We start from the raw sequence: 26,866 nt of genomic DNA on the forward strand, positions 1-26,866 counted from the left end.
CGTAAGCAGACCACACCCCTTTTTGCTTTAGATGGTAGTCCTCTGCCCAGTATCGACCTTCAGTCTATCCCGTTAGCTCTAACCGTTTCTGGTAACCATCATGAGACCCTTTCCTTCCTAATTTTTCATTCCCCTTACGCCCCGCTAGTTCTAGGTCACCCCTGGTTAGCCAGACACAATCCTCACCTCGATTGGTCTAGTAATAGTATTCTGTCATGGAACCTGTCTTGTCATGTCAATTGTCTGTTATCCGCTAACCCTTCTGTCTCTCCCATCTCTGTCTTTCAGGAGGAGCCGGCCGATTTGACTGGGGTTCCGGAGGAGTATCAAGATCTGAGGGCGGTCTTTAGTCGGTCCAGGGCCACTTCTCTTCCTCCACACCGTCCCTATGATTGTAGTATTGATCTGTTACCCGGTACTTCGCCCCCTCGTGGTAGTTTGTATTCTCTAACGGGCCCTGAACGCAAAGCTCTTGAGAGTTATCTGTCTGACTCGTTAGCCGCGGGAACAATTGCCGCATCGTCTTCGCCTGCATGTGCGGGGTTTTTCTTTGTAAAGAAAAAAGACGGCTCTCTTTGGCCCTGTATCCATTACCGGGGGCTAAACAAGATTACTGTTAAGAATCGTTATCCCCTGCCGCTTATGGCATCCGCGTTCGAGCTTTTACAGGGGGCTAGGGTCTTCACTAAGTTAGACTTGCGTAGCGCATATCATCTGATCCGCATAAGGGAGGGGGACGAATGGAAGACCACTTTCAATACCCCTCTTGGGCACTTTGAATATCGGGTGCTTCCGTTCGGCCTCGTCAACGCACCTGCAGTCTTTCAAGCATTTATCAACGACGTTCTGAGAGATATGCTTAACGTTTTCGTCTTCGTTTATTTAGACGATATTCTGATTTTCTCGCCGTCTCTCCAGGTTCATGTCCAGCATGTTCGCCGTGTTCTCCAGCACCTCCTGGAGAACCGTTTGTTCGTTAAGGCCGAGAAATGCACGTTTCATGCCCACACCATCACCTTTCTTGGTTCCGTAATCTCAGCGGGGGGGATAAGCATGGACCCCGGTAAGGTACAAGCCATTACCGAGTGGCCCATTCCTGAGTCGCGAGTCGCGTTGCAGCGTTTTCTTGGATTCGCTAATTTCTATCGGCGCTTTATACGCAATTTCAGCCAGATAGCCGCGCCCCTTACCGCTCTCACATCGAATAAGACCAGCTTTAGGTGGACTGAGTCTGCTCAGCGGGCTTTTGATCGTTTAAAGCATCTATTTACCTCCGCGCCCATTCTCATGACTCCTGATGTATCCAAACAGTTCATAGTCGAGATTGATGCGTCTGAGACGGGCGTTGGGGGCGTTCTCTCTCAACGTTCAGACTCTGATAATAAGATTCATCCGTGCGCGTTTTTTTCTCATCGCCTCTCGCCTGCGGAACGGAATTATGATGTGGGGGATCGTGAACTCCTGGCCATTCGTTTAGCGTTAGACCAGTGGAGACAATGGTTAGAGGGCTCTACCGTTCCGTTCATAGTCTGTACTGATCATAGAAATCTAGAGTACATTCGTTCTGCCAAGAGACTCAATGCGCGCCAGGTCGTTGTCTGGTCGTTATTTTTTGCTCGTTTCGATTTTACTATCTCCTATCGACCTGGCTCTAAGAACGTCAAACCAGACTCCTTGTCTCGTCTATTTGACCCCTCTGGCGACATCCCCACGCCCCGGGAGATAATCCCTCCGGGGCGAGTGATTGGTGCCGCTGTCTGGGGTATAGAGAGGCTCGTTAAGCGCGCACTGTCCCATTCTATTTCTCCGCGTAACGTTCCTAAAGACCTCCTTTTTGTCCCGGTTTCCGCTCGCTCGGCTGTAATTCAGTGGGCCCACTCTTCCAAATTGACTGCCCACCCCGGCGTTAGGGGCACGTTAGCTACGGTCCGTCAACGATTTTGGTGGCCCACTTTAGAACCCGATGTACATCGCGTCGTGGCCTCTTGCGCTGTTTGCGCTCAGACTAAGTCTGGTCACTCTCCGCCTGCCGGCATCCTTAGACCACTTCCCATTCCTTCGCGTCCTTGGTCCCACATTGGCCTTGACTTTATTACCGGCCTTCCTCCCTCGGCTGGTAATACTGTTATTCTCACGGTGGTAGACCGGTTTTCCAAGTCCGCTCACTTTATACCGCTCCCTAAGCTCCCCTCTGCCAAGGAGACCGCTCAAGTACTGGTATCTCACGTTTTCAAGAATCACGGGCTTCCCTCTGACGTAGTTTCCGATAGGGGACCCCAGTTCGTGTCTCAATTCTGGAAGGAATTCTGTCGTCTGATTGGTGCGTCCGTCAGCCTCTTGTCAGGTTTTCACCCCCAAACCAACGGGCAAGCAGAGCGCACAAACCAGATAGTCGGCCGGTTGCTGCGCAGCCTGGCGTTTCGGAACCCCTCCTCGTGGGTCGAACAATTACCTTGGGCAGAAAATGCTCACAATTCGCTCCCGTCCTCTGCTACTGGTCTATCGCCGTTTCACTGTTGTCTGGGATACCAACCCCCCCTGTTCTCCTCGCAACAGACCAAGTCCAACGTTCCCTTCGTTCAGGCTTTTATTAAACGCTGTAAGGGTACATGGAGACGGGTGAGAGCATCCCTGTGTCGGTCTAGGGCTCGCACTCTTAGCAATGCTAACAAACGTCGCGTCAAGAGTCCTAGGTACGTGTGTGGTCAACGGGTGTGGCTTTCCACTACCAATTTGCCTCTCCAGGCACCGTCTCGTAAATTAGCTCCCCGTTTTATCGGACCTTTTCAGATTTCCAAGGTCATTAATCCTGTCACGGTAAAGTTGAGGCTTCCTCCTAAGCTCCGGCGCATTCACCCGGTTTTTCACGTTTCCTGCATTAAATCAGTCGTTCGCGTTCCTTCTCGTGTTTCCCTTCCTCCTATTCAGGCCGTTGGCACGTCTGTCTACACTGTACACAAGATTCTTGATATGCGTCGTCGCGGTCGTGGCCATCAATTCTTAGTAGATTGGGAGGGTTACGGTCCTGGGGAGAGAAGCTGGGTACCCTCCCGGGACGTCCTGGATCACTCTCTCATTGATGATTTCCTCCGGAACCGCCAGACCCCTCCCTCGGGAGCGCCAGGGGGCGCTCGTTGAGGGGGGGGGCACTGTTATGAGTCTGGTTCTCCCCTCTGTCTCTCCTTTCCTCTTCCTCCCTCTGCTGGTCATTACCTCACTCTTTCCCTTTCCCTCTTCAGCTGTTTCTCATTTGTAGCCTTTTCGCTGATCCGTTCCACCTGTTCCCTCCGTAACTCGCTTGCTATTTAATGTCCTCTGTTTTCTTGCCAGTTGTCGGATTATTTCATCGGAGTATGATGCTGGTGGCTTTCTACAAACCCTGCTGTATCCGTCTTGTCTTGTCACAGTCCTGTCTACAGTCAGGTTCAGGTCAGCTACACCTTATCACTGCCTATTAACCTCTCTTCTACTGTGTCCAGTCCTCCCGCGGTCGAGGATCTACCTGAGCAGCGCTCAGAGCATAGCGGCCGCCCAATACGTGGGGACGAGAGGTCAAGGCTCCGCTAGCCGGTCTCCCCGTTAACCTGCTGCATTCCAGCCGTTCACTAAATCAAGAGAGAGCCACTGACCCATTCATCGAGGACCCTCTACGGAGACCATCCCGTGATCTATCCTTTGTTCTTAGCTATTTGCCGTTTCTGTTATGAGTGACCTTTTCCCAGCATAACCTGCAGCAACCTGTGTTCCCGTTTACAGAGACTTGTGACGTCGCTCTCTCAATAAACTCTTTCATTGCACTTGGATCCTAGCTCTTCGTTATTACAGCAAACTGCAAATTTTCCCTTTTACATTCAATCTTTGTGACATCCCTCTAGTTTTTAATTCTCTATTGAGGGGTTTTTTCTGCATAACATGTAAATTATGCATTTACGGCCCATTATGAGTTTCTTTTTATTTTATTATGAAAATTGCAACACTGAGCTGTGTTTTCAGAAAAACAGCTGTGTGTTTCTTTTGTGATGAATTCTGTAGTCATACATGAGTAAAACTGATTAGGCAGATGTGAATAATAAATCAAGCTTTAATTCTACAGTGGATCTATCTGTATCACTGATGTCTCCCATCAATTAATGAAGATGAAGTAATACTGATTGTAGCTGCTGTCAGAGGCAACTCTCAAATATTTAATTCATAATATGCACTTTACAGTTAAAAGGTCAATTAATAGTTAAAATGTTCAGAATAAAAATATTGTGTCACTACATGTCCATTCATTTCATATTATTCAGCTAAAACCATAGAAAAAAGGGGGAATCTATTTTTTTATTTTTTGTTCTGCTTGGGACTTATTTAATTGTTGTTATCGGGATAGTTTCCGGTGCACTACAAGTAGAAGAGCCACATGAGGTGCTGCACTAGTAACACTTCTGTAAGAGTTAATCCATAAGAAGTGCTAAGAAGATATATTGTCTTTTTTTTTTTTAAGAAAAAATTGTAACCCTCCAAGTTTATTCCTCTTGAGTTAGAGAGGCCAATGAGGTATGTGTTTTATCGTATGTGAAAGTGTAAGTTACGTGACCGTGTGTTAATGTATAATTAGCCAATTAAGTGTATTTTCTTACGTGTTGAATGTGCACTTTATTTATTTGTTTTGTTATTATTATGTGTAAAACACCACTTTTAGAGGGTTAATTTAAGTTTTAGGTATTTTCTTTCGTAGTTCTGATGGCATTGCTGGGGCATAAAAAGGGCTGCAAGACTAGCATGTACAAGACATGTTGAAGACTCGTGTCCAAATAACTGTCTTTTAAAACAAAGAACGACCTGAGCCTTAAATTCAACTTGAGGGGAGTAACACTGATAAATAATGAAGAGCAAAAGAGTAATTGTCTCAATTAACTAGAGAAATAAAACTTTTAACTAATGTGTTTTTCTTGATAGCATTCATTTTCTCAACAAGGTTTGCAGAATTATCTAAACACATACCTCCATAACAAGTTGAGTTCCAATTAACTGAAAGTGAGACTGAAGTGGACTTTGCAGGATATTCTACTATCTTAAGACTAATTAATGAGACTAATTCAAATGAAGTGTATATGTTTAGTCTGAATGTATATGTTCAGTCTGAATGTATATGTTCAGTCTACAAATGGAATAGTGAATAAGGGAACATCAACACATACACAAGTTTGACTAAAATAAATGCCTGGGAAAGGAGGTGAATCTTTTCACTGAATTTAAGTAGTATCAGGTGTGGTTTGTGCATGACTGTTTGTGGGTATAAAGTGCACAAGATGCAAAAGTTACAATGAAAGAGAAGTGAAGTCTTTTAACATTCTCCTATGATGACTCACCTCTATAAGAGAAGAGATTGTGTCTGTGATAAATTTCCTCATAAACTGGCTCATTTGGTGTCTTGTGTAGTCCTGTGAACCAGTTGGAGAGGGCAGTGAGTGTAGACAGACAAACCTGCTGTCAGTTCACAACACATGACTGATCACACACTGAATAAGACACAAGATGAGTCTCTGGATCTCTCCTACCTCTCCTCATCACTCTGTTCTGCTGAATCAGTATAAGCAGTGGCACTAAAAGCAGTAAGAGCACAACTCCCAGAACAATCACAAGCACTGGGGGGATGGAGAGAGACGCTGCTGGAGGAGTTTGTGGAGGAGAGACTGATGTTGTTGTGCCAGGTGTAGAGGACACAGACAATTCTTGAAAATCTATCAAAACACATTAAAAAATTATGATTATCTTAAACACTCAAATATTATACACTCTAAAATGATCTAAAAATATGAATAATATTTCTCAGTGTGTATTGTGACCTGCACAGGTGAGTCCAGCGTGCTCTTTGTGGGAGCAGTCAGTGTGGTTTTTCAGGGAGAGAGGACAGTCCCACAGGTGAATCTCATTCCCTCTGCACTCGACTCTGTTCAGCCACACAACACCTTCACCAGCACCAAAGACTAAATTCCCATCAGCCCTCAGTGCTGCTCCACAACCCAGCTGCCTACAGACCACCTGAGCATCGCTGATGTCCCACTGATCATCACAGACTGAGCCCCACACAGCATTATGATACACTTCCAGCCTTCCAGAGCACCGGCCTTCCCCTCCACTCAGTCTAAGAGGAACATGATCTAAAACACACAAATCATAGACTCATACACAAATTACTGGCTAAAAGATTACTCTTAAAATGCTGGTGCCAGAAGTGGGGTAATTATGTGGTGTGAAAATAAATCATGTTAGTGCGCCCAGAAGACATTCATAAATAACGTATGGGTGTTATGATGTCCTTTTCTATAAAATAAATTTACCTGAACACTGTCTCTGGTGGAAAAATGTGGTGCATGACAAATGGCTTCTAGGAATCTCATGACTCTCAAGTTCTGTAATCAGAAGTTAATTCAATATTATATGTATAATAGCACATTTCATGCATTTTCTCAGAGCATCAAAATTAAAGGTTTACCACGGTATTTGAGTGAAGGAAAATGTCTCACTTAAGCAGGTGATTTTGGCCACTTCATCATGATCACAATGATTCTGTCCCCAGGGTAAAGATGGACACTGCCACAGATTTGAATCATGTGGTCGACATTTCACTTCATCCAACCAGATCGGAGCTGATTTCACTCTTGATTTTGAATCAGAAAAATCACCAGATCTTCCACAGTTTAGCTCTTGACAGATCAGACTCGCTGTGTCTCTGTCCATCTGGTTCCAGCAAACATTACCCCAGGATCCATTGTAGAAAACTTCCACATTCCCTTCACAGCCCTCAGTTAACCTGACCTCTTTAAACTCTAGACAGAAAAAAAGTAAATTTTCATTATAAAATTTCAGAATATTAGAAAAAGAAGGGCTGTTTTAAGTGATAAGGGCCACAAGTCGCTTTGTGTGAGTGGCTCAAAAGGACCATAGATAAGTCCCAACACGGCACATTCTGAGGGTGAGAGGGATTCAGTCTCTTCACGGCCTTCAGAAATTTAACAACCAAGTCGTTTCTGCCTATTGAATGGTCAGCCTCGAGAGAATGATTCGCTGTGATGGCCACCACATATACTTTGAGTGTGGATGGGGCACACCCCTTATCCAGCAGCTCTTGCAGAAAAGTCAGCACGCAGGACACGTTACATGAAAACGGGTCCACTTGCCATGTAGAGCAACAGTTGAGGTGCCGTCTTGTTGAAGGTGCCCTTGCCTCAAGAATGGTGTTGCTTACTCTCGCTGAGAGCCTATCAGACTTCCTTTGAGGCACCAGATATGAAGGCTCCACAACTCTGAGCGGGGATGCCAAATCATGCCTTTCGCCTGCAAGAGAAGGTCCCTCCTCAACGTATGGGCCACGGGGCCATCGTCACCAGCTGTATCAGCTCTGGAAACCAAGCCTGGTTCTTCCAGAGCGGAGCAACTAAGAGGAGGGAGAATTTTGTTTCCTTTACTCATCTGATGATCTGGGGAATCAGGGCGATAGGAGGAAATGCATACAGGTGAGCCCTGTGCCAATAGTGGGCCAAGGCGTCTCTCTGTATCAAGAAATATGTTGGGCAATGAGAGTTGTCTTCCAATGTGAAGAGGTCGACCTCTGCCTTCCCAAATTCGCTGTACCATGCTTGCCTCTGGACAGCATGTCCCCTCCCAGGTTCATCTAGCCCGGCACATGAACCGCCCTTAGCGAGAGGAGTTATTTCTGTGCCCAAAGAAGGAGGCGATGAATCAATCTGTATAAGGTGTGAGACCTGAGGCCACCTTGGGGATTGATATTAGACACCACTGTCATGCTATCTGAATGGACCAGGATGTGGTGGCCTTTGATGTCCGGAAGGAAGGAATACAGGGCTAAGGAGACTGCCAACATTTCCAGGCAGTTGATATGTAGGCATCGCTGCTGAGCTGTCCAGGAGCCGAATGTCAGATTGTCCTCCAAAAGCATGCGCCACCAGGAGTTGGACACGTCTGTCGTGATCACTTTGCTTCAGGAGGCCACGCCCATTCTCACTCCTGTCTGAAACAGTCAAGAGGTCCTCCAGTGGGCCACAGCTTTAATATAGTGGTGGTCCACCCTGACCGGAAACCTCTTCAACAGGCAAGCGTGGGACTCAGGTTTTTAGCCAAAATTGGAGGGGCCGCATGTGGACCAGGCCCAGCGGCAGCTAGAGAGTTACAGGGGGCAGTAGCCATAAGGCAGAGCAGCCTCTGAAAAGGCCTCAGGGGGCTTGTCATCCCCGGTGTGAGGGAAGCCGTCAATCGCTGAATTGTCAGGGATTGATCTGGCGAGATCCATGCCCGCATTCGGAGTCTAGAACCATTCCCAGAAAGACAGTTCGATGTCTGGACAACAACTGGCTCTTGCGTGGGTTGATGACCAACCCGAGGTGCTCTAAGTGACTGAGCAGCAGCTCTTTGTGAGCATCCAGTACCCGTTCTGATCTGGCTAAAACCAGCCAATCGTCGAGGTAGTTTAATACATGAATTCCCATCTGCCTGAGAGGGGACAGAGCCGGGTCTATGCACTTTGTAAAACTGTGTGGGGCCAGGGACAGTCCAAACGGAAGGACTGCATACTGATAGGCCACTTCCTTGAGCGCAAATCTCAAGAACGGTCTGTGACGGGGGACTTTGTTGATGTGAAAGTAAGCATCTTTCAAATCCACGGTCAAAAACCAACCCTTGGGGCAAATATGCAGCGAACTGCAGCGAGTAGCCTCATCGAATCGTTTCCAAAACCCATCTCGAGATTCCTGGAATGGCTGTCCAGGCCGAATAACGGGAGGCAAGAGGTTTTATTTTTATGAACGTGAGCTCGCCTTGAAAAAGCAGGGAGTCTACGTTCATGTAAGTGATTGCGAGAGGATGAGGAATTTTGCTCTTTAAAGTATTTGGGTCCACTATCACTGCAATAAAATATTCAGGCACGAGTTGCACCTGCAGGATGTGACCTGCTGAAAAGGAAACTCTGTCTCTCAGAGATGTTCGAAACGATGAGGAGAGAAGGCGAGCTGATTTTGGGGGCGTCCTGGCCAAGGTGAGAACAGGGCCCCTCCTTTTCCTCTCTAGTGCCTCAGGATGGCTTCGGCGGCTCGTAGTCCAGCAAACATCCTGGGCGGAGACCTTGATGCTTGGGAAGGGGAAGCACTTTGCAGGCCTGGAGTGCTATTTCAATCCAGGCTCCATCTTCCGCTGAGGTTGATGCTGTGCCGGCTTCACAGATTGAGCAGCGGGGCTCTTCTGGCGGCCCGCAGCCACGGTGCCAGGGCATTTAGGGAGGAATTGACGCTGTGCCTGCGACGTCTTCTGAGCCTCCATAAACCATTCAGTGTACCCATGTACAGCGGAGCCGAATAGCTCTTTCAGCGAGACTGGTGAGTCGGGGAAGGCCATTTTTCTGCGTCCCTGATCTCTGTCAGTGTCCACAGGCCTTTAAAGAGCTGCCCACAGCAACAGTACTCGCTCTGCGCGTTACAAAGGCCACAGCACATGCGATCGGCAAGACCATGGCCAGCCTCTGAACCCTCTGAAGTCGATTAACGCATATACGCGTTATGAGTCATTTTCTCCTGATAACCCCGAAAAGAACTTAAATTACACTTTCAGTTTTAAATCGTACAGATAAGAGCAATACATCAATCGAATCTGTAAAGGGTCTACTTTTTTTTGGATACAGATATAATAACAACAAAACTTTGTGCACAAATAAAGATAACAAACAAGGTGTGCTGTCTGCAGCCTGTCTGCGCTGATCTTCATTTACAAACACGTCATTAAAATGAACTGTAACTTCGTGAATACTCAACGAAGAGACATGAGAGATCTATAGAAAGCTTGACATGTCTACTTTTAAACTAAACAAGTGCCGCCGAAAACAGATATTCTGTGATAAAGTAATCCATATGAAAACAACGCGATGTCCGTTTTTCATGTCTCCCTTCATTATATCTAATGTGACCATGCCCCCGCGCTGCACGCTCTATTCAGATTCAAACTGAAGCGCGCGGCTTGAATACGCCCACACAGAAGGAAAAGCAGCGAGACTGTTCTTCAAGTTCTTTTATTTTACTGTTTGCTTCGCGATGAGGAATAGGACATAAATCACCGTAAAAAGATGCGATGTGGTTGAGGATTTGAGAAATGGATTTCCTCAGAAAAAAAAGAATGAAGCACTTTATTCAGCAGAGATCATAAACATGAGTAAGTCTCTTTTTATTTATTTATATACTTGTACTAGTTTTCACATAACGTGTAAACATTTTACTAGTTAGACTTTTTCCAAACTATAATTCCTGACTAAATGTATAATCAAGTGAAACATTATGAAGTTTCAATAACAATATACAATACTATACCATTCAAAAGCTTGATGTAAATAATATAAATGTAACAAATAAATGTAACTGTAACATGGTTCTTTTAATTTATCCCCCTAAAAAAACTGAAAAATATTCTCAGCTCTTTTCAACATTAATAATAATAATAATGGTAATAATAATAACAATAATTATTTATTTTTTTTTGTAGAAAATAAGATTGCTAAAAAGATTTCTGATGGATTGTGTGACTTGTGTAATGGTGCAAAAAATTAGTTTGAAAGTCAGCTTTGATTGTTCCAGAGCCATATAGAGAGAGAGTTGCGACAACTCCATTGACTCCAATGGAACGCTTTTTTTTACAGCAATGGCGGCTCGTGGAGCCTCTCAATAGTTCCCGGAAGTAGCAGCAAACCGATGCCGCGCCGTAGAGATGCAGCAGAACAAACCGTTTGCAATGCACTTTTAAAAGGTAAGACGTTTAAATAATACGATTTTATATTTTCAGTGCATCTTAATAACAATAAATTGTCAATTAAAACCTTCTAGTAGATTATTACTCATTAAATGAATAGATTTAAGGGATTTAATCAGATAACTAACAGATTAGGCTAGGATTGGAGCTGAATAAAGCTAGTAACGAACACCCTATTAATTGTAAAATCTGTTCTCTTAATTCAGTTTCATCCATCGTGTTTAGAATTAGAAAAAAGAAGTCTTAACATTTTTTTTTTTTTTTTGCAGAGTGGGGAAAGTTAGCTTACTTTACAAAGCCTATTATGTTAGTTCAATATAACATTTGATCACGTGTGACAGCGGTGAGGGGAAGTGGTAAAAATGAGGTTATAAAGTTGTTCCTTTATTACACGTATTAAATAATTAAATTCCTTAATAATAAAATGCACCATATTGATATAAATTTAGAGTGAATTGAGTTACATGCTAAAAACATGGGTGGAGTGTTTTTAGTCATTGTGATTCATTGACTATTACCTGTCTCAGGGCCGGATTAACCATAAGGGCAACTGGGCAATTGCCCAGGGGCCCAAGACCTCTAAAGGGCCCAGGGCAGCAAGGGCACGAGCAAAATACTGTATCTGGTAATCTCCCGCTTTATATTAAACAAACTGTCAACACGGGCTTTTGCGCTGCACAGAGAGACGCTGCGCTGCCTATGACTTTGAACGTGAGTTGAGAGCGGTTGAGAGTCAGTCTCATGCGGAATGACCAATGAAGAGAGGGCCTCAAGTTAAGACCCTCTCCTCATTGGTCAGTCCGCATGAGGTGTGTCAAATGTTACGACGAGCGGGTTACGTCAGGCATTGCTACAACAGATAAAAATCTGACATGGAGAAGCTAAGTGGGAGCGCGAAGCGGAAATTGAAAAAGGAAAAGGACATCAGAAACGCAGAAAGTTTTAAGTATATACCTAAAATAGGTCATTTCTTTACTCCTGTTAATGTTGCCAACAGTTCTGTTAAGTCAGCTTCCGTCAACGACGAGGACAACTCAGCTAGCCAGGACTTTTCTTCAAGATGCCAAATGAAAGCAAACATGCACTCCCTAATTATTTAGGATTAAAATTGTGTGTTTTGCCAGGTTTTGAAGTATTTATTTTTATCTTTCTATTTTAGCTATTGGCCATGAACTTGTTAGTGGCCTTGATTTGGAAAATGTTATACACCAGTTTGCACAGTCAAAGTCCAGAAAAAAGCCATTGTAAGATGTGTTTGCCAAATGAAGGCATTTCAAATTCAAACATGCACTTCCTCATTATTTAGGACTAAAACTGTGTGTTTTGCCAGATTATGTAGCATTTATTTCTGTCTTGTCTTCTTCAGAGAAATTGACAGATTTCTAAATGTTTATGCAGCACTAAAATGTTTAACTGGTTAATTGTGCTGTGATATTTTGTTGTTCTATTTTAAAACAAGTTAAAATGAGCTTAGGATAAAAATGTTTATGAGCAGATAATAGTGATACTGCATTTTATTTATTTATTTTTTCCTTGAGGTGTCAGCTTTATTAAAATGCTGTATATTGTTGTGGAGGGATAACTGGCAGATTTCAAATTGTTTGTGTTGGACTAATAACTTGATTGCCTTGTTGAATTCTGAGGAGACAGGGTCACCCTGTCAGGCTGATTTCTGCTTAAAATGAGCTGAGGACCAAAATGTTTCTTGATGTGTTGTCTGTGGTCTTCTGTTATAGCTCTATCAATTCAATACATTTATATTGGGAATAAATGTTGTTAAATAAACAATGGTTTGAAAGTAGTTGCTTATTTATTCATTTTTGTGAAAATGGAGGATATTTCCCTCCCTCTCAATGTAGTGGGTCAATTTTACCAGATTATACAGATGCTGATGTGTTTTGTTTTCATAGCATTATATGTGAGTGAATGTCTTTGATAGGGGACATAGTAGTGCATTTGTAGTTCTATGAGCATTTAAATATTTGTAAATCAAAATACACCTGATGACAGTTAGAATTTGAAGTATTGAGTATATTTACTGTATATTTCAGTAATATATTCTGTATATGACCATATTATGGTGATCCCGGGGTCGTGATGATGGGGCCCTGGAATATTGTTGCCCAGGGTACAACAAAGTGTTAATCTGGCCCTGACCTGTCTATATTATATAACCTGTCTATATTATATAATCCTACTGTATTATATACTTAAACTTGTTAGTGTATAAAAATAACATACTGTAACATTCTGTGGGTGCCGGTAGGTGGAGGATTAGTGGTGCCACTGGACTGTTCTGTGATAGAGCATCAGTGATGATGCAGGTCAGGGGTGCTGAGGGGACCTTTTTTTGAGAGCTGCATTTTCATTCTTTATTTTTTATATTTCTTTTGTCTCTTTAATTTTTTTAATGGACCCAGGTAATTGGCTGATGGTTCACTGGAATGCTGACTGACTTGCTGCTGGCTGAGTGGGTAGTGTCATCTGTCCATCTCCTCTCTAGCCATGTCCTCTATTTCTTCACTGTCACATTCCCTTGCCTGAGTGTCCTCATTCTTTTTTTCCTCAACCTTTGTAACGGATAGAGGCAGAATACATTGCATTGCTAATTTTAAATATTGAAAATATCACATCACCTCAAAATTAGAAATATTACTTCAAACTAGTACGAGTTTGTACTTATAATATATGTATCACCTGAAATAATATAGCTGTAATCAGCAGCCATTTGCTGTATGTTTACAGGTCTAGGGGTGCATCGTGGAGCAGGGCCCTCCTCTTTTTGACCATAGGACGATGTACAAAGATTGTGGGAATAGCATCTGCTGTGAACAGTTAAATACTTCACATGAAGATTTGAAGAGTTCCCTGTCAACTGTCACACTTCTTCTAACTTTTCCTCTTCGTTTTCTCTTAAGCCCCTTTCACACTGCGATTCCGGCAAATACACGGGTAAAGTGTTCCGGCAATTTTTCCTGGGTCGCTAGATTTTGCACTTTCACACTGCCAGTGATTACCTGGGATATGTGCGTGCTTTCACACACAACCCGTAAAGGTCCCGTAATGACACGTGACATCAGGGTGTGACGTGTAATGTACGAGTCGAAAACATTAGGCAAGTTATACTTTCACTGAAGCACGATCTCAGCGTCAGTGCAGAAAGTGAGGAACTAACTTATCTCTGCTTCATTACAGTTTGCACATATTTTTTTTTGTCGTGAACGTTGGTCTTCCATCAAAACAGCCGGTAAAAGAGTCGCGCGATAACGTGCGTAATCACTACGACACGACATTAGATCTGGCTTATGTTCACACCGCGCTCGTCCCGGGATTGAACCCGGCAATGTTACTAGGTCCCCGACCCGGGTTCAAAGCCGGAATCAATCCCGGGACATGTTTGCTTTCACACAGAATGCGACCCGCCAATCATCCGGCAATTTGCGGGGTCCGATGTGCAGTGTGAAAGGGGCTTTAGTTTCTTTCTCTCGCACATGCTCATATCACTCACATCCCTTTTTCCAGCATCCTCCTAAAAAAAAGCACTTTCAAAATAAAAGTCCCTGAATATGTGTGTGCATTTCCAACAGAGGACAACTCTGTGAAAATATATATAAAATCGCATGCTAACCTGAGCACACGACTCCTACATCTTCCTTGTGATTACAGTCATGTTTTCCCCAACCTGAAGAAGAGCAGCTCCACAGGGACATCTCAATCCCCTCACACTCCACCTCATCCAGCCATATGTGTCCAGAACCAGGACCAAACCAGGCTGGTACCTGCTGGTTACTGAGGGCCACTCCACACTGCAGCTGTCTGCACACCACATGGGCATCTTTAATATCCCAGGAGTCATCACACACTGTCCCCCATGAGCCGCTGTGAAAAACCTCCAGCCTCCCTGCACAGTCTCCCCCAGAACCCACCAGCCTGATGGACCCCCGTCCTGACATACAGAAAAGAAAAACACATTATTGTTCACAAACAACTGAAGAATTTGCTTAGATGTTGTTGTTCTCACCAAGGCAGGTGATGTACAGCTGTTGTGTGGAGCTGCAGTTGAGAGTTTGTGGAGAGCTGCAGTTCCCCAGATGAGCTTCACTCCCAGAGCACTGGAAGCCTGTCACACACTCATGACTGTGTTCAGGACTGGATGAAGAGGAGCCGTAGAAGTTCAGCACAGAGCCACAGCCCAGCTGTCTGCAGACCACAGACGATTCAATGAGACTCCAGGAGTCCAGCAGAACTCTCCTCCAGACCTGATGGATGAAAACTTCCACCTTCCCCTCACACTGTCTGTCTCCAGACAACCGCACCAGACCATCATGAAGAGCCAGAGAGGAACCTAGAAAGACGATCTCATGTTTTATTAAAATAAGAATTGTTTTAGAACATGGTAAAATTGTCTTTATTATACATAATATAGAGAATTTATTGGTAGCATAATAGTCATAATAGTGGCAAATAAGTTTACTAGAGCAGACGACTCCAACATCTCGTCTGTGAGAACATTCAGCTCGACTCCATGAAGAGATGGAACATTCTGAGAGTTTTGTTTCATTCCCATCACAATCAAACACATCAGCCCAGATTTCACTACTTCCCTCTCCAAACCAGTCTGATCCCACAACAGTCACAGCAATCCCACAATTCAGCTGTCTACAGAGGACACTGGCAGCTCTTATATCCCAGCATGCATCACACACTGTGCCCCATTTACTGAGATACTGAAGTTCCACTCTTCCAGAACAGCAGTCTGAACTGTTTACCAGTCTGAAATCAGTGTAACCTGAATAAAGAAAAGAGAGGTTAGAAACAAAGTACAGTGCAGCTGACAGAGAAGTTATATTTTATTTAAAATATATGAAGTGACAGTGAGTATTAATATTTCACCAGAACAGATCAGTCCCACAGTTTTGTCACTGGTGCAGCTGTATTTGTATGATGATGATATTGAACAAAATGAAATCTGAGATTCATTTCCTCCACACTGAATCTCTTGTGTCCACATCTGAGCTTCTCCTTTACCAAAAGCAGCTGCTCCCAGCACCTGTACAGGAGCCCCACAGTCCAGCTCTCTACACACAACCTCTGCATCCTGCTGGTCAAAGACAGCGTCACACACTGACATCCACGTCTGATCATGAAGTATCTCTAGCCTCCCAGAGCACAGATTAGATCCATTAATGAGTCTGGAAGGTTTATGACCTGTTTGTATTAAGTACAGGAATCACAGTGCACAGTAAATAAAAAATAAATGCTTGAAAGTTAAATACTATACATAACAATGCAAAAACACAGCATACAAAAAAAAAAGAAAGATTTACCTGAACAGATGACACCAGCATCAAATTTGTGAGTACATGCATGATTGCTCCATCCTGTCGAGCCACAGTTCTTCAGTGTAGACTCTGTTCCAGTACATAACACAAGACTTATCCAGATTTGTCCTGATCCTGGTCCAAAATGAGCATCACCCAGAGCATCTACAGGTTCTCCACAGTCCAGCTCTCTACACACCACTGCAGCATCAGCCATATCCCAACCAGCACCACACACTGTTCCCCACTGACCTCTGTGAAGAACCTCCACTCTACCAGCACAGCGACTGTTGCCACCAACAACCCTCACATTCTTTTTATCTAAGTGAAAGAAGAATAGAGATATAACTGTGGGTGTGTCTCTATAAGCTCCTTAAATCAGCATATTGTGGACCCAAATCTGGACACTGGCTTAGCCCTGTAACTTTAACCTTTAATCTCTACAATACGGTTTAGATCATTTTGATAGGGAATAAATCTATCAAAAGGAAGAGTTGAGAGAGCAATCTTTCCACAGCTGTACTGCACCACCTCTGTGCCTGCTGTTGCCATGGGTTTGGGAATTTTCAGTTTTCAAGTGACATCAGCAGTTAACAAACTTCAGTCAGTCTAATAGAGTCAAACAAGTAATCAAGTAAGTAAGGATGAAACCATAATGTTGTTGTGAATAATTATCCAAGTCATTCAAGACCGCATGGTTAATATGATTTCTAAATTTCTAAAGGTACTGTTGACTTGAAATTTCATGATGAAATCCTCACATAAAAAAGAAAAAATAATAATTTCAGAAATTAAGTAAATTGTAATAAAATGGAAAGACACAGGGAAAAAGTATTGAACACACAAAGAAGAGGAGGTTCAAAAAGCCAAGAAGATTCTAAATTGGTTTCAGAGAAAGAAAATAAAGCTGCTAGAATGGCCCTGCTAATAACCTGACTTGAATCCAATAGAAAATAAGAACTAAAGATCAGAGTTTTCTAGAAGAGTCCTAAAGAACCTTTAACATTTAAAGACTGTGGAAGAATGTGCCAAAATCAGACCTCAGAAATGCATGCGACTAGTTTCTCCATACAGGAGGCATCTAAAAGCTGTCATTGCCAACAAAAGCTTTTGTATGAAGTATTAAATAAATTAATCAGTAGTTCAATACTTTTTCTTTGTGTCATTCCATTTTATTACACATTACTTAATTTCTTAATTTCTGTTCGTTTTGCTTCTTTGTATGTATGGATTACTTTGGTTGTTACTGCCATCTGGTGAAAATTTCATGTCAACAGCACCTTTAGAAATATATTTTCTGAAAAAAATTGTGACATGTTCAATGCTTATTTTACTCGCTGTAGCATATGTAGCATACGGCTAGATTTACAGCGAATACAACTAATATTGGCAAAAGGTGCCTGTGAAAATAAATCTGCATTGTTTATCCTTTTGATCTTTCAAAAAATGTACAAAATTCTTACCTTTCATTGACGTAAAACAGTTGAGAGTGGGGAAAACTCACATTATGAAAGAAACGTTTTTTCTCCAATGCATGTTGGCCACAATTATTGTCACTCAATTATTGCAACATCCTTTTCCCAAGATAACAGTTCCGAGTTTTCTCCTATAATGCCTTAAGAGTTTGGAGATCATCTGACTAGAGATCAGAGATTGTTTTACTTCAATTGTTTTATTTCAATGAAAGGTAAGAATGTTTAAATGTTTTAAATGAAAAATCAAAAGGATAAATGATGCTGATTTATTTTCACAGCCACCCTTGCCTATATTTACCAAGAGATCCAATATAAGTGGCCATCACTGTTTATTATACAGACTTTAAAGCCCCTCTCACACTGCACGTTGGACCCGGAAAATTGCCGGAACATTGCCGGGTCACCTTCTTTGTAAAAGAAAACACGCCCCAAGATTGATTCCGGTGTTGTGCCCAATTTCGGCCCCCAGCCGAATTATTACCCCCCTTGTTCAAGTCGCTACCTGATTGCCTAATCCTAACCCCACCCCTAATCCTAACCCCTCCCCCACACCTTCTCCTTAACCTACCAATAGAGCATCACAGTCCCGTCCCCAGCCGGTGCCGGAAGTAAAAATTCAATACAATTTCTGCATTGACAGTTGGGGTATAAGCCATAAAAACGTAACCATACATGGTAGACTTAAAACCAGCTACAGCTGTACTAAGCGGTAGTATATGCTCATATAAACGCCAAAGGTTCATCGGGCACTAACCTTGTTTTGAGATAAATGCCTTTTATTCGCAATGTCTTGGATAAGTACTTCATTACCCACAATCCTGAACAATCCCACAGTGATGCATGTGATTGGTGGAACTCGTGTAACCGTCTGGTTAAACCCTGCGAAGGTCCGTGAAGACTGAAGATCATTAATAAAAAATTGCGTTTTTGTACGGTAGTCTTATCAGTGCAATCATGAACTCTTTGGCTGCCATGATGACTTTTTTCAAGGAGGAAAACAAGTGTTCAAAGGGGTGAAAACCACAGATAGGGTCATGTAACGTTAGGTGAGTGTAGCGTGTCCGAGGGTCAGCTTGTGGGTTTTGTAAGGGCCAGCATGAGGGACAAGACCTACAAAGTTTTGGTGAGTTTTGCAGGGAGGTTGGTAACGTTAGTTAGCATTATCGTCCACTTTAGCTAGGCTACTGTAGCCTTTATATGGTATGAGTCATATCAAGCATTTTATGATGCCACTGTCAAAACAATATTTAGCCTAGGCATACCTTTTTGTGCATTTACTGAACATTTGTGTAATGGCAACGACATGTGTTGACGACTGAGCGGTGATTGCAATCAGGTACAAAGCGCTGCACCATTGGTGACGTTATCGTTAACCGCTTTCACACACGCACACAATATATAAAATACACAATGATAAATATAAAAATCAATACACAATACCTATATAAAACACTATTTATTTACACGATTAATACTGAAAGAACTGCTATTACTGCACATTCACTATATAAAATAATATTCACTGGAGAAAAAAGTTTGCGTGGCCGTCGTCAGATTTGGAAGCCACTCAAAAGGCTCTTTCGCGGTTGTGGCTTCAGTCGAATTCAGTGAGGCGCGGTGGTTTATGGGAACACAGGTTTTTATTTTATTTTTTTATTAATGAACTTCAGTCTTCACAGACCTTCGCAGGGTTTAACCGGACAGTTCCACGAGTTCCACCAATCAGATGCATCATTGTGGGATTGTGGGATTGTTCAGGATTGTGGGTAATGAAGTACTTATCCAAGACATCGCGAATAAAAGGCATTTATCTCAAAACAAGGTTAGTGCCCCATGAACTTTTGGCGTTTATATGAGCATATACTATCGCTTAGTACAGCCGTAGCTGGTTTAAAGTCTACCATGTATGGTTACGTTTTTATGGCTTATTTGCCAAATGTCAATGCAGAAATTGTATTGAATTGTTTTTTTTTTTTTTTTTTTTTTTAGGTTTTATTGAGGATTCTGCCACCATTTCACGTCCATAGTATTTTTCCATACTATGCAAGTCAAAGCTGTTTTGTAGCAAACATTCTTCAGAATTTCTTCCCTTGTTTTAAGCCAGACCCTGACACTTCTCAGATGAAACCACACAAAGATTAGGTATAATGGCTAAACAGTCCATTTAGATATGTTTGTGTGCATGTATATTTTTAATGGATTGCTTTATTAATTCAAACAAACATAAAATAGAATAAAGTGAAAATTACAACAAGGAAGAATTCTAATTAGGAGAAAATGCAAATAAAATAATTGCATTTCCTAATTCTTAACTTCAGTAAGCATGTTTTGTTTTTGTTTAGTTCGCATGTAAATATAAATAAATGGGTAATCTAATTCTTAGAATAAAAAGAAAATGTATCAGTTGACATTCTCAGCCAATGAGCATGAAGTTGTGTCATCAGTCAGTCGTTTCCCATCATGCTTTTGAATAGTGCAGTCGGTGAAATGCAACGAAAGGCTTGTTTGAGATGAGCAAAATCTGTGCAGAACCGGTTACCGGTGATCACAGCGAGATGCATGCTGGTTTGAAAAGTGTCCGAGTTACGTCCGCCTTGCTCTGTTGTCATGCTGACGTTTGCCAAAAAAATTATTGCGACGTCGAGGCGGCTTTGTTGGATTGAGCAGTCGAGCGCAGTTGCTCTCCACCGACTGCGCTGATCAAAAGCATGATGGGAAACAACTGACTGATGACACAGCTTCATGCTCATTGGCTGAGAATGTCTACTGATACATTTTCTCTTTATTCTTAGAATTAGATTACCCATTTATTTTTATTTACATGCGAACTAAACAAAAAAAAAAACACCTAGTGAAGTTAAGAATTAGGACATGTTTATTTTTATTTATAATGTCTTTATTTTATCTTAATTAGAACTCTTCCTTGTTGTAATTTTCACTTTATTCTATTGTATGTTTGTGTGAATTAATAAATCAATCCATTAAACATATACATGCAGAGCACACATATCTAAATGGACTGTTTAGCTATTATAACTTATCTTTGTGTGGTTTCATCTGAGATGTGTCAGGGTCTGGCTTAAAACAAGGGAAGAAATTCGGAAGAATGTTTGCTACAAAACAGCTTTGACTTGCATAGTATGGAAATGGTGGCAGAAACCTTCTTGTTTGCAAACATTCTTCTAAATTTCCTCCTTTGTGTTCAGCAGAACAATGATGCATATGATGACAAAACAGTGGTATTTCGATTACATCCACTTCGTCTGCGATAAAAAACGCGAACACGATCTCCTCCATTGCTGACATATGTAGATGACAAAACAGCGAAATTCAGGAAGTGTCCGACTTCAAAGGTCTTTTTTGGCCACCTCCCCATACTGCAGCCGCCTACTCTCGCACATTTCAGCCGAGGCAAGGCGCATCTAAAACAAGCCTCTTCTTTTACTGCCTATAAGTGCAACTTTGCTCGACTGCTCAATCCGACAGCCGCCTTGCCGTCGCAAGAGTTTTTTGGCACACGTCATAATGACATCAGAGCGAGGTGGACGTAACTCGGACACTTTTCTGACAATTGTAAGTCTTCTAATCGCTGTGCCAAGAGAAATCTGAATCACCCACCGAATCTTGCAGACGTTATTGAATAATTTTCACTTTCCGCGCTGAAGCTGAGATAGTTCGCCAGCTTCGGTGAAAGTAAATGTGCCTATTTGTGGACCCTTAAGGTTATGAAATTATTCCAAAACTTATAATAAAGTTAAAGAAATGTTTATTATTGAAAAGTAATGGACTGACAGATCAACTGTACAGTAGAGTTTTTTTGTATATAAAAAAGAATAATAAAAAATAACATGCTTAAGGCCATGTAATAAGAATTTTAATTTAAATATTTTTTTACAGATCGGAACACTGATTATCCAATTTTCAGTGACATCACTATGTGTTTGTGTTGGTTTATGTGATTATGTGATTTAATTGTGACAGCCCTTAAAAATGGCTGGCTTCCTGGTTAGTGTTCTGACTACAGAACTAGGGGGCTGACTGAGATGCACCCTATGGGGAAAAAGTATAAGATACTACTCTCATATTATTTTAACTCTTACCAGCACAGAACAGCCCCTGATAATCATCACATGAACAACTGTCTTTGTGTAAGGATGTTGGACAGATGTGAATCTGAGACTCATTTCCTCTACACTGAATCTCTTGTGTCCACATCTGAGTGTCTCCTTTGTCAAAAGCAGCTGCTCCCAGCACCTGTACAGGAGCCCCACAGTCCAGCTCTCTACACACAACCTCTGCATCCTGCTGGTCAAAGACAGCGTCACACACTGACATCCACGTCTGATCATGAAGTATCTCTAACCTCCCAGAACAGCTGGAATTTCCAATAAGCCTGACACCTGAAGTAGCAAGAAAGAAAAAAAAAAGGGTCAGACTTTTCATCCAATTAGTTTGTTAGCTAAATGTGTAATTCTTGGCATTTTATGCATACCACTTATTATAAATGATAAATATCAGTTTATCCAGTCTCATGTCACCCCAAACTAGTCTGACTTTCTTTCTTTCATGGAACACAAAAGGGGATTTTTAAAGAATATACATGAGAGTAAGTACAATATGACTAACTTTAAATATTTGAGTGAACTCTATGGTCTATGAGGCAGGTGGATCATCAGTGATGTAAAAAAGGGTTGGATTTGAGCATCTTACCTGAGCAGATGACACCAGCATCCTTATTATGATCACAGTAATATAAACCCCATTCTATTGAACCACAGTTCTTTAGCGTAGATTCTGATCCTGTACATAACTTGAGATTTGTCCAGATTGGTCCTGATCCTGGTCCAAAATGAGCATCACGCAGAGCATCCAGAGGTTCTCCGCAGTCCAGCTCTCTACACACCACTGCAGCATCAGCCATATCCCATGCATAATCACAAACTGTTCCCCACTGGCCTTTATGAAGAACCTCCACTCTACCAGCACAGCGACTGTTGCCACCAACCAATCTCACTCTCATATTGCCTATATAATGAACAGAGAGAGATCAAAAAAAAAAAAAAAAGAACAAAGAGAAAACCGTATCACACATAAATAAATAAAAAATAGAAAATAAAAACACTAAGATAAGGCTCAGACCTGCACAAATCAGTTCAACATAATTTGCATGAGAAGAGGTGTTTTGGTGTGATTGTGATATTGGACAGAGTTGAATCTGAGTTTCATTTCCTCTGCACTGAATCTCTTGTGTCCACATCTGAGTGTCTCCTTTGTCAAAAGCAGCTGCTCCAATCACCTGTACAGGAGCCCCGCAGTCCAGCTCTCTACACACAACCTCTGCATCCTGCTGGTCGAAGGCAGCATCACACACTGACATCCATGTCTGATCATGAAGTATATCTAATCTCCCAGAGCAGCGAGAGCCACCAACCAGCCTGGTTTCTATTAAAACAACAACAAAGAAAATAAAAAAATTTAAGTTAGAGAACTTAAAAAAAAGAGTCATAAATCATATCATGAGAAATCATATTGTCCTTTAGTTTCTGAAATAAAGGATACTTATTATGAAAACATATTACACATTTCAACAAAACATTTTCCCAATCCAAAAATGTGAAACTAAGCTACAAAAACATCACTTATAGAAAACAGTGTATTTGTCACGATCTCGGTGGGGTCCGAGGTTTTGTTGTCCTGTATCACATGGCCTTTTGTCTTGACGGCTTGCCATGTGCTCCGCTGTCATCGCTATGTTTCTGACCCAAGCCTTGTTTGTTTATTTTTTCTAGTCTAGTCGGTCTGGTGTTTCTATTTTTTGTCTTCTCTTTTTACTCACTTGCTCCTCTAGGACTCAGGGGTGCTCTCCGCCTTGTCTCTCACTGTTCGTAAGCCTGGGTTTTCTAGGCAGCCGATTCCACTCTGCTCTCACTCTGCGCTGCCTCTGGAATTCAGTGGCAGCTATCCACTGCTGGTTCGCTGCCTCCCTTCACTGCTGGTCCCGCAGATTCCGATCTGATCTTCGCGCTGATCTTGCTGACTGAGTCTGGCGGGTTTCGCTATCAGGCTGATTATACTACGGAGTTTTGTCAATAAACTTTAAAATTTATTCACCTGCAGTTGGGTTCCTGTCTCGGATCTGACAGTATGGATTGACCAACTGATGGATCCAGCGGGTGAGGAGTTTGTTTGGTCGGCTATCGCTCATCAAGGTTCTCCCTCGGCCACCAAGCCAGCCAGCTCTCGTCCACCGCTCAGGAAGTGGAGACCCTCACTGCCCAAATGGCTCCGCTTCCTCAAACTTCAAGACATTCTGTCGTCCTCCACTTTGGCGGTTCCCCTGTCTCTTTCTCAGCATGAGCTCGAGATGCACCCCAACAACCATCCCTTGTATGATGGAGATCCGAATTCATGTCGGGCATTTTTATCACAATGTGCACTGGTGTTTGCGCTGCAATCATGGCTATACGTTACAGAGCGCTTAAAGGTTGCTTACGTCATCACTCTGCTGACTGGAAAGGCTCGTGAGTGGGGGGCAGCTGTTTGGGATGCAAAAGCCTATTTCTGCACGGATTTTGAGAAATTTTGCTTTGAAATGACTAGGATTTTTGATCGCTCTGTTAAGATGGATAAAGCTCCAAATTAGCATCCAGATTATTCAGTTACGTGACTAAATATGCCATCCAGTTTAAGACTCTAGCAGCCTCTGGCGACTGGAAAGTGGGGCCACTGCAGGCTATGTTTCATGCAGGGCCTCTGCCTCTATTGTGGAAAGCCAGGCCACTTTGCTCAGGTGTGTCCTTTAAAAAGCCAAGGCCCACTAGTAAACCTGGGAATCCTGGTGGGCACTTCTCCTCTTATCTCTCCTCAGTCATGCACACAGCTCTCTGACACCATCATGTACCAAGGCTTCGCCCACTCCTGCAAGGCCCTTATTGATTCTTGCGCCAAAGCCAGCTTCCTGGACTGCAGCACAGCTAAGAGCTGGGGCATCCCTGCCATTCCCGTCTCTTCTCCTATTATTGTTTGGGGCCTCTCTGGTCAGTCTGTAGCCACTATCACCCACACCACCCCCCGTGTAAGTCTTGTTGTGTTAGTGCAATCACCATGAGTCAGTTGTGCTGTTCCTCCTGTAGTCCCCTAATGCTAGTCTCGTTCTGGAGCACCCTTGGTTGGCTCAGCACAGCTCTCATGTGGATTGTTCCCGCAGTCAGATTGTGTCGTGGAGTCAGTCTTGTCATGCATGTTGCCTTGATGCTGCCTCTCCTCCTGTGTCTGTGTATCCTGTGTTGCAGGTTGATGGCTGCTGACGGGCGAGTACCATGTTCTGCAGCTGGTTTTCAGCAAATTCCGGGCCACGTCACTGCCTCCTCATCGGCCGTTCGATTGTGCAATTGATCTCCTCCCAGGCACTTCTCTGCCCCGGGGTCATCTATTTTGTGCTCAGTGCTCAGGAGGCCTTAGATAATTTAAAGCCCAGATTTATCTCTGCTCCTGTTCTCTCCATTCCAGATCCCGAATGGCAGTTAATTGTTGAGGTGGACGTGTCTGAGGTTGGGGTACGCACAGTCTTGTCCCAGCATTCCTCGAAGGATAAAAAGGTGCACCCCTGTACATATTTCTCCCATCGCCTAAACCCAGCTGAACGTAATTATGACATTGGCAACCATGAGCTGCTGGCGGTTAGGTTGGCCTTGGGTGAGTGGCATCACTGGTTGGAGGAGTCAGCGTGGCACTTCTTGGTCTGGACGAATCATAAGAACTTAGAATATATCCATTTGGCCAAGACTCTGAGTTCGCGCCAGGCTCGCTGGCCACTCTTCTTTGACTGCGTCGACTTCACCCTTTCGTACCGGCCCAGGTCCAAGAACGTTAAGCCCAATTCTGTATCCCACCAGTATGAGCGATGGGGAGAGGAGACCACTGCTGAGACCATATTCTCAGAGGGAGTGGTATTAGGGGTTGAGGAGGCCGAACAAAAGGAGGAAGTGCAAGTCGAGTGTCCTGCGGGTCAGTTATTCATGCCAGCAGCACTGCGCCCTGAGGTCCTTCAGTGGGGTCATGGCTGCCATCCGCCAGTGATTTTGGTGGCCCTCTACTGGCCAGGACATCAGGCAGTTTGTATTGGCTTGCTCCATTTGTGCCCAAAACAAGGTCTCTAACCATCCCTAGATTGGTCTACTAACAACCCCTGCCCATCCCCTCTCGTCCCTGGTCACTCATTGTCCTAGATTTTGTCTCTAGCTTAAGCCTTTCAAGAGGTTACACTGTTATTCTCACTGTGATGGATCACTTCTCTAAGGCGGTTCATTTTGTCCCCCTACCCAAACTCCGCTCTGCCAATGAGACAGCCCAAATTGTAATTGACCACATCTTCTGAATCCATGGTCTTCCGGTTGCCATGGTTTCTGATAGGGCTCCCCAGTTTGTCTCCCGCTTTTGGCAGGAATTTTGTCAACAGATCAGGGCATCTACAAGTCTGTCATCAGGTTTTCATCCCCAGACCAAAGGACAATGTGAGCGAGATAATCTCGAGCGAGTTCTCCACTGCCTGGCATCACGCAATCCTGCCTCTTGGAGCCAACATCTCACTCGAATTGAGTGTGACCATAATACTCTTCCAGTAGTATTCACAGGTATGTAACAATTTGAATGTTCTGTTGGTTAGCTACCTCCTTTATTTCCCTCTCAGGAACCTGATGCTGTGGTACCATCTGCTCTAGCCTTTGTCCGGAGATGACATAGTGTCTGGAGGAAGGCCCTGGTCCAAGCTTCCAGATGGACCAAAGCAGCGGCTGATCGCCATCAGATCCAGGCACCCCACTATGTTTGTGGTCAGAAGGTATGGCTGTCTACCAAGGACCTGCCTCTCAAGGCTATCTCTCGCAAGTTGGCGCATAGGTTCATTGGTCCATGCCAGATCACCAAGGTCATTAATCCGGTTGAGACACGGCTCAATTTGCCTTCCTCTCTTGGTCGGAACCACCCTGTTTTCCATGTATCCAGGGTTAAACCTGTTTTCAGGTCTCCCCTTATTACAAACATTTCACCCCGATTAACTCTGTTAAGCTTATCTGTATTCTACATATTTCCCCAATAAAAAATAAATATAAAATAAAAATAAAATACATGACACATTTTCTTCTAAAACAACATCTATGAATGAATAATTTACATTACATTAGGACGTACCATCGAGTTAGAAACAAGGTGCTAAAATTTATTTTAACAAGGCCTATTTTAACAGTCTGCATGGTCAAAATAAAGCTAGAATAGAGGTCG

At 43.1% G+C, this 26,866-nt stretch overlaps 1 protein-coding gene across 1 annotated transcript; it reads right to left on the reverse strand.

The window, feature by feature from the left end:
- Positions 1–346: 346 nt before the first annotated feature.
- LOC132105376 (scavenger receptor cysteine-rich type 1 protein M130-like) lies at positions 347–22,607 on the reverse strand. Its single transcript, XM_059510461.1, has 12 exons — positions 22,298–22,607; positions 15,685–15,999; positions 15,266–15,580; positions 14,813–15,136; positions 14,420–14,737; positions 6,513–6,815; positions 6,327–6,398; positions 5,832–6,146; positions 5,544–5,726; positions 5,355–5,426; positions 2,020–2,189; positions 347–457 (listed from the first exon to the last, which is right to left on the reverse strand). The coding sequence occupies exons 1-12, from the start codon at positions 22,605–22,607 to the stop codon at positions 347–349; spliced, it is 2,808 nt and encodes a 935-aa protein (XP_059366444.1).
- Between the last annotated feature and the right edge of the window lie 4,259 nt (positions 22,608–26,866).

The sequence above is a fragment of the Carassius carassius genome, chromosome 26, assembly GCF_963082965.1.
Source record: "Carassius carassius chromosome 26, fCarCar2.1, whole genome shotgun sequence".
Lineage (NCBI taxonomy): Eukaryota > Metazoa > Chordata > Actinopteri > Cypriniformes > Cyprinidae > Carassius > Carassius carassius.